The sequence below is a fragment of the Acipenser ruthenus genome, chromosome 10, assembly GCF_902713425.1.
Source record: "Acipenser ruthenus chromosome 10, fAciRut3.2 maternal haplotype, whole genome shotgun sequence".
Lineage (NCBI taxonomy): Eukaryota > Metazoa > Chordata > Actinopteri > Acipenseriformes > Acipenseridae > Acipenser > Acipenser ruthenus.
The window spans coordinates 33,477,526-33,490,761 of NC_081198.1; the positions used below are offsets into that span (position 1 = coordinate 33,477,526).

Sequence of the window (13,236 nt, forward strand, 5' to 3'; positions counted from 1 at the left end):
AAAACAGAAGCTTAAAAATAAGCTCAAAATATGCACAAGTATGCCCCACCCCTGCTTTTGCATTGGCTATTGCAGCAGTTAATCAATTGAGTAATGCTAGCCTTAGGAGAAACCATTTTATTGCCAGGTACAGTATCAGGCACTCAGTAAACATGTTGTTTCTTGATTGTTTTGTCAGATAATGGCAAAATACTTCCCTATCTTTCTAAACAACACATACGGCATTGATAGAGAAAAAGACAGAGACACTGTTTATAATTTTAAACCGAGCATACACTGTTTAGAAACATAACCATGGAAATCTACAGAATCATATTTCCGTTTTTTTTATATATATTGTTCTATATTTAATTAAGAATCTATAAATCTATAAAGCTAGAATAATGAATGAGGAGAGTTCAAGCTAAAAATGAATGAAGTCACTGAAATGTGTTTTTACTTTAAAAATGCTCATTATACGAAGTTATGTACTTGCCTCATAAAATAAGCCTGAAGTATCATTTAACTTTCTACAATTAGTACAACCAAGCTTGTTAATTAGTAAACCCTGTCTTGGAAGGCTTTGAGAATTAGACGTTAGGCACTTCAATTCACTTGATGCTGCATATCAAAACCATGATGATAATCTGTGCTGGGTAGGACATATTCATGGGAGATTAAAGAGTAAGTAGCTTCAAATATCATTTTACCTTTAGCTTACCAATGTATGGTGTTTGTAATAATTCTAGGTTCAGTGCCTCCAATATTGAGTTCTTATCATTTTTCTCTAAATATGCTTTTACCTGGCTTTGAACTTGTCTGGACAATACTAAGTGCCAGCGCTGGAAAGCTCTCCTTATTCTATCTAAACCATATAACAATATGCCCACCCATCCTACTCTACAAATGAACAGAAAGATAGTTGAAATGTCATATTGTCACATTGAATGGAAAGAAGTAATGTTCATTCTCAGAACTTTGTTATCTCCAGATAAGATCACATCCAGGTAAAAGCAGATTTAGAGAAAATTATAATGACTCAATATTGGACCGTAATGACTGGTGTTAGGGTGTTTATCACCCCTTGCACCTCATTCAGACCCCTTGTTTAATAAATATCTTGGTATCACTGAATAGATAATCGTCTCATTAATCAGAAATAGACAACAGGCTTTAATATGCAAGATGTTGCATAAGTGCAGAGGCACCCTGAATGTTACCCATTTACTATGCAGAATAACTGGGTGGAATACTTGTCCTTAACATCTAAACTGAGTTTCTGCAATGGCGACTGCTAAGAGAGTCATCACACTGAATGCTACCATGTCCCATCAATGCAGAAATTCTTTTTTTTTTTTTGGGGGGGGGGGGATGAATAACAAATAGTAAATGGATTGCACCTATGGGATGTCTTGCTAATTATCTATTCAAGGCCACCAAGATATTTAGTAAACAAGGGCTCTAGATGGGGTTAATTGGCAATACAGATCCCACCCCTTGTTGTTTTTTTATTCCTAGAAAACAGGTAACATTTTGGGGAACGACTGCACTTGTGAGATGACCCTCTCACTAAAATCATATTTTTAAAGAGGAGATGTTTATGTATTCAGTGATACCAATACATTTAGTAAGTAAGGGGTCTGAGCAAAGTAAAAGGGGCAGTACAAGCCCCACCCGCAGTTGTTCTGTTTCAAGGCTGCTGTTCCAATACTTTTGACAGGGCAGTGTATAAATGTCAAATGTTTCAGAGGACAAATATTTGTATAAATTGTTAATGACCAAAAAAAGCTTTATAGCATTTCCAGATTAAAATAGTTTCCACAGACGCAAATCTAGAGTACAAATATTACTGTTTTAATGTTGCTATGGCTCCTGGGGAGACAGATCTGTTTGAGGTTACCAGATTCCAGTAAAAAACAAAAAAACAGAAGGTTAAAAATAAGCTCAAAATATGCACAATTATGCCACACCCCTGCTTTTGCATTGGCTATTTTAGCAGTCAATCAATTTGCTGAACACATCAAATGGTACAGTAGTGACAGTGATATTTTTCAGCTTCCAATTAGGTTCAAGTGTTTTATGAGGAAACTGCAGAACAGAATAATAATGTATTTAAACTAAAATGGGCACTATATGTATGAATTGACCACACATACTGGCCATGTTTTTGCTTTTTGACATAAGCAACCACGAATTAATACAAGCCCACAGGAAAAAATTGAAAGTATAAGCTGCTGTCAGAATGGGAAAGCCCAATTCTTCTGGTTTTAATTGAAACCTGGCAGCTGAGGGTCTAATAATAAAAACATTCAATGACCATACTTTTGCCCTAGCTGGTATTGCTTTTCAAAAGTAGGCAGTTTTATACAACATGCATGTGTTTTAACATATATCATACACAACTGCTGGTTATATACAGGTGTGGGTTATATACAATAAATTAAGGTAACAGTTTTTTCCTTTCCCTTGAGTCAACCAGACTTTTCCTTCCCAGCACAGCTTTAGTATATCATGTAATACTTATTTGAACAATGCAGTACTATGAATAAACTTTGTTATACAAAGACACATTTTTAAACAAGTTATGTAAAACATTAGTCTAATGTTTTTTTTTTTCTTCAATGTGTGTTAAGATGTAATGTTTAAAGTTATGTTTGAAAAATAGTAATGTGCACTGTTGCGTATTTCAAATCAGAACATTGAAATGTATATACCACAGTTTCATGTGAAGAATTCCTTGTGGTTGAATGAATAATTCCATTAATCATACCGCTTGCATTTGCTATGTGTACTGTACAGCATGTCTCCCATGTGCAGTTTTGAAAGAAGTATGTAATGTATGGAATTATTTGATTAGCTATAACCAATTTAACCTTCTTGCATCAGCTGTATCAATACTTGCCAATGTGTCCAGAAAGAATGAACAACAAGTTCCAATTCTGTCTTCCAGGGTTCAACAAAATCGGCTAAGAGTGTGGAGTCCCGACGCAGACCTTCACGGTAAGACAAGTTTATATAAGAGATACAATAATATTGCTTTTTAAAGGCCTATTATAAGCTTTACTATAAACATACCTGCTGTCATGTCCATCATGGTTTCAAACTGGGAGACAAAGCTTTTATTTAGCCTTGATCTCCACGGCGAAGACATTTTTAAAAGGTGTTTTTATTCTGCATGTTGTCATTTAACTTGAGTTTCAAGATTCGAAGACTTGTTATCTCTAGAGAGCATCTACCATAGGATACATTACAAATAAAATAGTCATGTCAGGAAAAGGCCATTTACGCAAAAGTGTACAGCTGTGGCCAAAAGTTTTGCATCACCCTATAGAACTAACACATTTTGCTTCATAAAGTCGAATGAAACCTGCTAAATAATATTACATTTCAAAATCTAACATAAAATATTGTACTACTATTATGGCTTCTGGTAGACTTTTATGATATCATGTTGTAGTTTTTTTGATTACATGATGTCAAATAAAATATCTAAATTATGTTCATATAGTTTATTTTTATTTTTATTATGTCTCAATCCTAAAATTCTAGGTGATGCAAAACTTCTGGCCATAGCTGTATACTTATGCTACAGTACAAATCAAAGATATTAATTCTTTCTGAGCTAAAAAGGTGACTGTGTAACATAGCTGATTCAAAGAGAACTATAAAGGCTGCTACTACAAGCTAGCAAAATAACTAATAATATTTCACAAGTGGTTTCTGGGCTGTTCCATAGCAACGAACATTACATTTATTAAAAATATAGCTTATGGCTGATATTGCTGTGTACTTTGTTAGATCTAAAGTGGGCCTAATGCCATAAAGACAATGTAAACTGTTTCTTCTACATGCCTGACTGCACAGTGGTGTAACAATTCTACGCTATTGCAAGCTCACAATTATGTTGGTTGTCTATCTCTGTGTCAGATCTTTGGATAAGTAAATACTATGCCATTGTACAGTATAGCATCAAGTATACCACAGCAATATGTCTAACGTCATTCACCCTTTTGTGTGTGTATTAACAGTACAGTATATCTTCTTTTTTATCATACAGTACCTGCTTTGCCTCTGTTTTGAATGTGGGTTACAGGTCAATAGTCGGCAGGTGCTTCTGTATCCAAAACTGCACACATTACTGATGCCAGGACAGAATTTTTCAAACATGTGGACATTCTGCAGAACAAACCTCTGCCTTAACTTCCCTGAAGGAATTAGAGGCTGTAATCATTGAGGAATGGTCATGTTTCCCTCACAGAACAACTGAAACCCCATGCAGACTTGCCATGTCCATGCATTGCTGGCACCCTATAGAAGTTTACCACAGTAGATTTGCAGTTTCCTCTAATTTTACCTTGTGTTTGCAAAGTATTTACAAAACTTTGGTTAGATATGTTTTTCACAAAGCTTTTCAATGCTTATCTGGGTTTGAATCTGCCCCTGACAGACTGTGATAGCGTTGGCCTATCATGGGATAATGGAGGACACGTCCAGAGCAGGAAAAGTTAAAAAAAGGAAGAAAGCCTAGTAGTATTGGGAACAGGAAGCCAGAGGGACTAATAAAGAGGCCCTTGACACAAATCCAAACCACAAGTTCAAACAATTTAAACTAACCAATAGTGCTTAGGGGAGCTTGGGAGGCGTTGTGGTGCGGGTCTGTTTGTGTAGTGTGTTTGACAAAATATGATTCAGTAGTCCAAGAATACTGCTGCTACATAGTCATTTTGTAGGCATTTGTAAAATGTATTTGTGTGTGGGTAACACATTTTGTACTGTGCTAAGACATTTAATCCAGGTCTGCAGTACTTAGGTGATGTCGATTTACAATATTATTTTGACCATATCTCTTCCTGGATTATCTGGTACTAGACTAGGTTAAAGACATCTCTGTTTGTAAACCATGCTTTCAGATTTAAATTCATGGACTTTCCTGTCAGTAGCGAACAAGTTGCTTTCCCTAATGACTGACAGTAAATTGCTTTGACCTGGAAGAGACACTGCTTGGGTGAAATGATTTAAAAAGTAAAGCTGTGACAGGTTTCCTGCAAAGCAAGGCAAGAAGACCTTTTTTTAAGCCTGCTGTAGTACCAGATGTCATGTTTTGAAATAAAGAATACATGCTTGCTATAACATGTGTTTCACATTTAATAGAATATGCATTGCCTTTATGAAAAATTAACCCACTGACTAAACATCTTCTTTCTCAAGCTGCTGGTGTTAACCTGCGTTTTATGACATAATAAATAATATAATTAACTCAATGTGCTAGTAGTGGATTGACTGATGATTTAATATAGTGAAGTGGCCAGATTAGAATTAAAATGTTTGTTTATAGCACTGCAATAGCATGAACCAATAGACACTGTAGTATTACCATAGCAGGAATACTGTATCCAAATCACTGTGTTGCTATTGCTGGTGATACTGTAGTCGGCTATCTGCTAGGGTTTTTAAGGGTAATACACTGAGGGTGGTTTGGACTGGAGCTGTCCTAACTGCTGTCTTTCCTGTCAGGAGCGTGAGTCTAATCCAAGCCATGGATGAGAGCTACGATGTGGATCTGGTCTACATCACAGAGCGCATCATTTCCGTCTCGTTCCCCAGTGGCGCTGAGCAGCAGAGCTACAGGGCCAACCTGAAGGAGGTGGCGCAGATGCTGAGGTCTAAACATGGAGACAACTACTTGGTAAGTGAGGGAATGCCATCAACACTGCTCTGGAAACGTGATATACTGTAAACAGTAGCAGCATTCATGAACATCCCCTGATCGCTACATTGAAAATATATATATATATATTTTGTATACATATTCTTCAGTACATGATAAACCATCTTTAAAACAGTTGAAAATGGTTTAATGAATTGTAAACTTAATTTAATTAACCAAAATGGGCTTTAAAAATGTCCATTTATGCCTCAGAACAAAGGCTTCACCCATTCCTAATATTGACAAAAAAATTAATAAATTAATTAAAAAATTCAGTTTAATAACCCCTGGCCTTCACTTTCTGGCCATACTTTTAGTGGCACTGATGAGGACGCCAGCCGTTACCATAGAGTTATAGCCAAGTATCAAGAAGCCTTATTTTAGAGGGAAATTGTTGTACTTTATTTATTTATTTTTTACAAATATAACTCCTATGATACAAAAAATTAGCAAAGAGCAGAGTCTTTTTTTTAAATACAATATTTTAAATAGTAGTAATTATGAAATTCCAAACACATCACCAAACATATACTGGTATGTCACCTAACAGGAAAACTTATTACCACAGTGATTTTTTTCCTCTTGTGACTAACTTCAAGAGGGAACAGGGAAATTGTTAGGATTCTTAGCTGCTCATTATTAGAATATTCTTAGCTACTCAGTCTAGTCAGGTCTTTGTTGAACAAAAACTCATTTCCAATGCTATGTGATAATAATGGCAGATGTTTTGTTTTTCAGCTCTTTAACCTCAGCGAGAAACGGTATGACATCACCAAGTTCAACCCAAAGGTAAGCACCATGTTAGCATGAAATTCACCCTGACAGTCAACAGTCAATATTGCTGTGTATCCTAGTAAAGGAAGGGGGAAGGGGAGCACAGGTTAAAGTGCTTTCTATAAATAAATTAGGATTTTAAATTGCACTAATATATATATATATTTAAAAGTTCAAACTGCTTGTTCCTGACCTGGCCTCACTCCCATCATTGCCCCAGCTATTGTGTGGTATTTCATAAATAAATGCCCAAAAAATCTGTTGCCAGTATTTGCAAAGCAGAAACTGATTAATGTCTATGTAAAAAAAAAAAAAAAAAATACTGAAACAGGCACCATAAATACAAAATTCATGAAGAGTTTCAATTATAAAAAATATCACTGCAAAAATATGCATTTGTACTTCTGGCTAATTTCTTCTCCTTAGTGTGGTTCTATTTGTGTCGTCTTATTATCTGACTGAGTTTACTTAAGTGGGTTAAAATTTACTAAATACCACTTCCTATTGTGTTAGTTTTCGATAATGCAGTTAATCTAGTAAAGTGTTTGTAGCTAATAAATTAATTGCTTAAATATTACTTGTGGTGCATTTCCATTCACTGTATATGTTTCCTAAGGGCAGTTTTGAAATACAAATGTTATAACAAACATGTTTGCTTACCTTGCCTTTCTGGAAGTCTGTTGCACTTCATAGTTCATTTAACTTATTTTGGGGTCAAAGCGTGTTACTGGCTCTAAAGCATGTAAATAGTGAATAGGGAAACAGACAGGAAAGAAGGCCCTAAAACAGTTGGGACAATTTCATTCTCTATGTGTCCTCAAGGACTATCTGAATGTAAGGCTTGCACATCGATAATTATTTAACATTGTGTTATGTCAGATATCTATTGTTTTAAAGGAAAATACATTCTTGTTATAACATGTGTTTATTTCAAAGCTCTATAGCTATTGGAAATGCACCACAGGTAAGATGTATGAAAATATTTTGTTATTAAATGCTGTAAAATATTCTGCATTCTTATATTCATGACCCTATTCCAAGGTGCCGTTCATTTCTCTATAAGTCTAGATCAGTTTTCATACTTTAATCCATTACAAAATACATTCAGTGGTATTTGGCATTTTAGTTTTTGCTGTGGTTTACTATACTCTTACCACACATTAAACTTGTAATATACAGTAATTGCTTCCTTCCTGTGATTTACAAACCGTGTGACTATCATTTATAGTAACTGTGTTGTTGCTAGGTTTGAGTCATAGTAACAAGGATATATAAAAAACAACAGATTTTCAAGGGCTGGATGAATATTAGTAACACCTGCCAATAGTGTTTAGGGTCACCATAGCTAGCCAGGGTAACTCTGATTCAACGTTTGGAAAGAGCTTAAATCGCTTCCTTAATAACAGCCCATAAGTCGTCACGTACTGTATCTAAAAAGCTCTATCTCCCTGTTTCAAGTTTGTTCCAGTCCTGATGGGTAAGATCGTTCTGACAGATTTGGATAGGGTGTTAATAGCTGGTGCTTATTTGGCAGATGTTAGAATAGACTTCTGAAACCTTAGTAATTGGATACAAAAGCATTAACTGACAAATGAACCTCTATCAGTCTTTTATGATTTGCAACAGTAAGATGCAACTTTTATGTATTACAGAATACATTCGAGCTGGTTGGTTTAAGGCCAGAGGTTTCCAAAGTTGGCCCTTCCACTCCTGGTCTTTGTTTCAAACCTGTTCTAAATTGTTAAATTGTTTAATTGAACCACGACCCTGGAGTAGTTAATAATCTTGTTAAACCTGGAGTGGAATGGCTCTTTAGGGCCATGATTAGACACCCCTGGTTTAAGGGCTGTTGGAACTGTATGCTGTTGAGTAGGATAAATAAAAGGACGAACTCCCAGGTTTTGGCAATCCAGCTGCTTTTATTCACTGCCAGGAATCCAAAGCTACACGCACCGCTGCCATACTTTTTTTGAGTTCCAGCTCTCACTCTCACGCAAGTCATGACGTAGCACAGAGAAAAGGAGTGGCACGCCAGTAGTGGTGTGGCTAAGTATAGGAATGCCGTAATGTAAAATTCTATTTAAAAAAATATAGTACATTTTAAGTGGGATGATCAAACGTGTGTGTTACATATGGCATGTTTTCTTCAAGTTTGTATCTACCTCTACCTTCCCTGTCCTTGTCTTGTAGGTGTTGGATTTTGGCTGGCCGGATCACCATGCCCCAGCGCTTGATAAGATCTGCAGCATCTGTAAAGCCATGGACACTTGGCTCAATGCAGACCCTCACAATGTGGTGGTTCTGCATAACAAGGTAAGAGACTCCTTGCTTCCATCCTTTACCATCCCTCAAGGCTGTCTTGTACTTTTCCCCTTCCCTAAGCCTCTCATCTGGTCTTGAAGGTAGGAGACTCAACTGCTTATTTCTCCCACTTCATCATTCCTCTTCCCCAAGGAATCACCCTCTTTTTTGTGTGAAGCTGTTGTTCAGCCTTTCAGTTAGCAGGGGGCGATGTTAATACATTTTCTTAAAATCTCTGGGTGGCAAGCATCTTATTGATAGGCTGAAACACAACAAACAGAACAGGTACACATAAACAAAGCAAAAAAAAATAGGCCTAATTCAAAGTGTTACACATTTATGGAGGCACATGTGTCAATTCCTCAATGATTACCATCTAATTATTTCATGGAAGTTGTTAGTGAAAATGAAACATAATTAAATTGTGCAGTCTTGGTTACAGAAGTACTGTACCTGGAATCTGAGCACATAGTCAGTCTTTTATCAGAGACTGTTCAATCTTCTGTAGCTATTACTGTAAATATTACATATATGTTCAGTCATCCCATGTGTGCAGAAGTGTGTCCTACATATTGCAGTCCAAATCCTGTATTTACTGTTCTCAATCTAGTAAAACGCTAGGAAATTATCACCTAAGAAAAAAGGTTTTAAAAAATCACAGATGAAGAAGGCACTTGCCTACTTGAGTTTCTTACAAGTTTTACCTTATATTTTTGATAGACTGTTTTTAAAGTTATGGATGAATAACCTTATAATGGAAGTATGAAAAGTGAGAAAAGAAACAAGTTTACTGGCCACGTGATCAACCGTGAGATATATAAGCCCAAGAGCAGCTAGCTGTTATTTGGGCGTGAAATGCACAGATACAAAGGTGTCAAACTGGTGAGAACATCTGTATCTCAGACTGAAAAAGGGAAATACAGGTCACTTTTCTTTAAGGAAAGACAAGGTCTACATGCACTGCAGTGACTGCTTGGGGAAGATGACAGTTGCAGAGGACTGTGACATCAAAAAGCTGTCAGTTAACACAAACCGTAACCCACACACTACATTTTCAACCATAACAGAGCACAAGGAGTTCCTCAAGATCTGTGGGTAGGGCCAGTTTACAGTGAACACTCCTTGTAAAGGACCTTAGTCGCATTTGTTGAACAAAACAAGTACATATACATCTGCACACACAAAGAGATGAAAGGAATAGCTGCTCAGAGATCAACAGATGGTTGGAGTGTTTGGTGCAGGTGGGGTAATAGAAGACAAGCACAGACAACAGCTAGAATTCTTCATAGTGTCTGATCTGACTATCAAAGCAAGGTGCAGTAAACGCATGGGAAAGCGCATGCATAAATCACAAAGAAATATGGGAGCATGGTTAGTTAATATAATACGCTGGGGAAAAGCGAGGTATGATTCAAAATGACATGGGTCTTGTCTTCTGTGAACAGCACAGAATACATTAAATGTACTTCTTTGTCTTCATCTCTAAAAATCCTCATTATGCTGTTTCAGAACTTCCATGTACTGCACAAAACTTTTAGCTCCACTGTGAGCTTTGAACCATTTTATTTATAAAATGAAAATCGTAACTATTACTGTTAGAAAACTTGAATAATTTCAATACCAAAAAAATAATACCAGTAATGGTATAAACTAGCACTTGACAATAGCAAGTATTGTTGTTGTGTAATTTTTTTCTACAGTTACAAATATGTAATTCCCCTGGCACAAACCTGCTCATTGTTTTTTTATATAATCTTTTATTTCAGTCCATTGCGTGCATTCTCTTAAATTGCTCTGCACAGCTGCTAGTAACACAAATTCTCCCAGCAACTCTCCTATAAAGCACAGCTGATGGAAAGCAAATTAATTAACCTCATAGCAGCATGGCAACCCTATACAGCAGCACACAGGTACTGCTAGAGTATCCTTGTACTGTAATAAATATCATTATGATACCACCTGGCTGTCAAAATATGAAAATGTCCTCAGTGGTGCTATTCAGCCAATGCCTCATACCCGATACTGTATGATTATAAATTATATCTTTAATCTTTGTTATAACTCAAAACCTGGTGTCATGGTATGCTGATCCTTGATAGTCACCCTTGACTTTGAAAACACAATATTAAATGTTGACTGTATGTGAAGTAGGCAAACATTTCAGCTAATAGCTTCATGAATCTAAAGAATTGAGGAATTTTGCATTGGTTTCTATTGAACTGTTGGGTAACTTTATTTGCTTCTCACTGCCTCTCCCCATTGTTTCACATCTTGGCCTACATCACCTGTTTCTGCATCTCACCCTTCTGTTATTTTTCCCATTAGCCTATTTCATGATGTTTGCAACCATTCTGATTGGTTATGAGTTCTGTTGCTCAAATAGGAATTGATTATCATTTTTTCTCTAAATTTGCCTTTATCAGTGGTTCTCAAAGCTGGTCCTGGGGATCCCCTGTGTCTGCTGGTTTTCATTCCAACTGAGCTCTCACACTTAACTAAACCCTTAACTGAACTAATAATTTGCTTAATTAGACCTTTTTCATGGTTTTCAGCTCTTAAACAGTTGCAGAGTTCAAGTTATAAAATGTTATAGCTAGCTTGAACTCTGCAACTGTTTCAGAGCTGAAAACAAGTAAAAAAAAATAAAAAAAGTCTAATTAAGCCAATTATCAGTTCAATGAAGGGTCTAGTTAAGTAATAGAGAGCTCAGTTGGAATGAAAACCAGCAGACACAGGGGGTCCCCAGGACTGGGTTTGAGAACCCCTGTCTAGACAAACTCAAAGCAAGTTCAAAACCAGATCAGTTTAGATAAAATGGTAATAACTCATTATTGGAACATCAGAACCCTGAACCTTTTGAAAGGACTGCAATCACCGTAACATAGTGAAGGAAATGTAATGGGAAAAAAAAAAAATTAAAGTTATTCATTCTTTCCCTCTTTAAAAATTGGCATGAAGCCCAGTGTACACTGGTCTATAATGTGCTATTTCCAGCAAACTGGTTTAAGCAGATAGAGAAAGCCCTGAGCCTCTTCTAGAGCCTATATCTTATGCTAAGTGGTTTCTCTCACGCTTCCTCATTCAGGGTAATCGTGGACGGACTGGTGTGGTTATAGCAGCTTACATGCACTACAGCAACATATCTGCCAGGTAAGGGGCCTTTCAGTAAATCATCTAATACTACTTTCCTGACACAGCTGTGTGAAGGAGGTCAAGCTTAAGAAATATTACACAGCGTGTTTCACAAAGGAGGCTTTATTGAGACACGTGTCGACTTGTTGAACTTGCCCAGAGACAGCTTAGTCTGAAATGTCAGTGTGCACCTTTATAATACCTCCTCTGTGCAGTGTGGTATTTTTTGCTCCCTAATCCTTACCTACTGTACAAAATAACACAGGTGATTCCTGATGCGTATCTAGTGTTTAATAAACATACCACTTTTATATGGAAACACCACCCCTGTTTATTGAGATGGTAGCTTCCTAAAAATGTCAGGCTAGGAGCAGCGCATTTAAATGTGTGCTACAACCTCAGCACCGTACATGTAAACTGCACACTTCTTCTGTGGCCGAACTCTGTCATAGTGGAAACAGAACTGGGACTGAAAGACGCCTAGTTGTGGTATTATGACTGGCCTTTGCCAACATGACAACCTGTGTTGCAAACCTCAAAGTGGCTACAGCAACAGCTGCAAACTACTACAGCACTCACCAGCTTTGTGCTTTTGCAACAGACTGAAGTAGCCACTTCCAGCAGTTTAAGAACATGCTGCGCTTTCCAGGACTGCCCAAGTTTTGTGAAACCATGCGCCTGTGTGTTTAAAACCAACTGGCCTGGATGAGAAACAAACAAGAGACATGGGGCCTGGAGAAGTCGTTAATAGGGCAGAATGCAAGTCATCTGTGGCCATGAATCATCTGGAACAGGCAGACCACAGGAACAGTTACCACCCAGGAGGACGTCAACAACACTTTTGGATATGTCAAAGCTGTCCCTTCCCAATTTTTACCCAATGCCATTCAGACAAACGGATGGAAATTCACTAAACCATTTTAAAAACTTAACTTTAAAAAATTAAAGTTGCAAAACGAAAATAAGCAGCTCTGGAATTTAATTCAAAGATGTTTAGGTATTTTATTATATATATTTTTTTTGTGACAGGTGTCTTTCTATTTTAAGAGTAAGTAATGCTAATTACACTAGTAATAGGCCTTACGAATTTCACCCACTGTATTTAGTTACCATGACGTCAGAAACCTGCACATAGCTGCAGTGCTTGATTGAGCAGGCATTAACATTAATGAACGTGGGGCAGCTGGCTCATCTGATCAAAATAATATTACATTAATATAATAATAACAGAAAAAAACACCAATCAAGGTTCATTCCACAGCCATATATAATAATAATAATAATAATAATAATAATAATAATAATAATAATAATAATAATAATGCAACCGCTATTTTAGCATC

At 36.7% G+C, this 13,236-nt stretch overlaps 1 protein-coding gene across 6 annotated transcripts in view; it reads left to right on the top strand.

Moving 5' to 3' along the window:
• The window catches only part of LOC117405963 (tensin-1-like), a 298,134-nt gene that overhangs the window by 199,661 nt on the left and 85,237 nt on the right, over window positions 1-13,236 (top strand). For all 6 annotated transcript variants that reach the window (XM_059032054.1, XM_059032059.1, XM_059032053.1 and 3 more), the window contains 5 exons: window positions 2,930-2,979; window positions 5,494-5,665; window positions 6,425-6,475; window positions 8,651-8,773; window positions 11,847-11,911. In XM_059032054.1, the coding sequence (XP_058888037.1) occupies window positions 2,930-2,979; window positions 5,494-5,665; window positions 6,425-6,475; window positions 8,651-8,773; window positions 11,847-11,911 (461 nt within the window). The remainder of the gene's footprint in view (window positions 1-2,929; window positions 2,980-5,493; window positions 5,666-6,424; window positions 6,476-8,650; window positions 8,774-11,846; window positions 11,912-13,236) is intronic.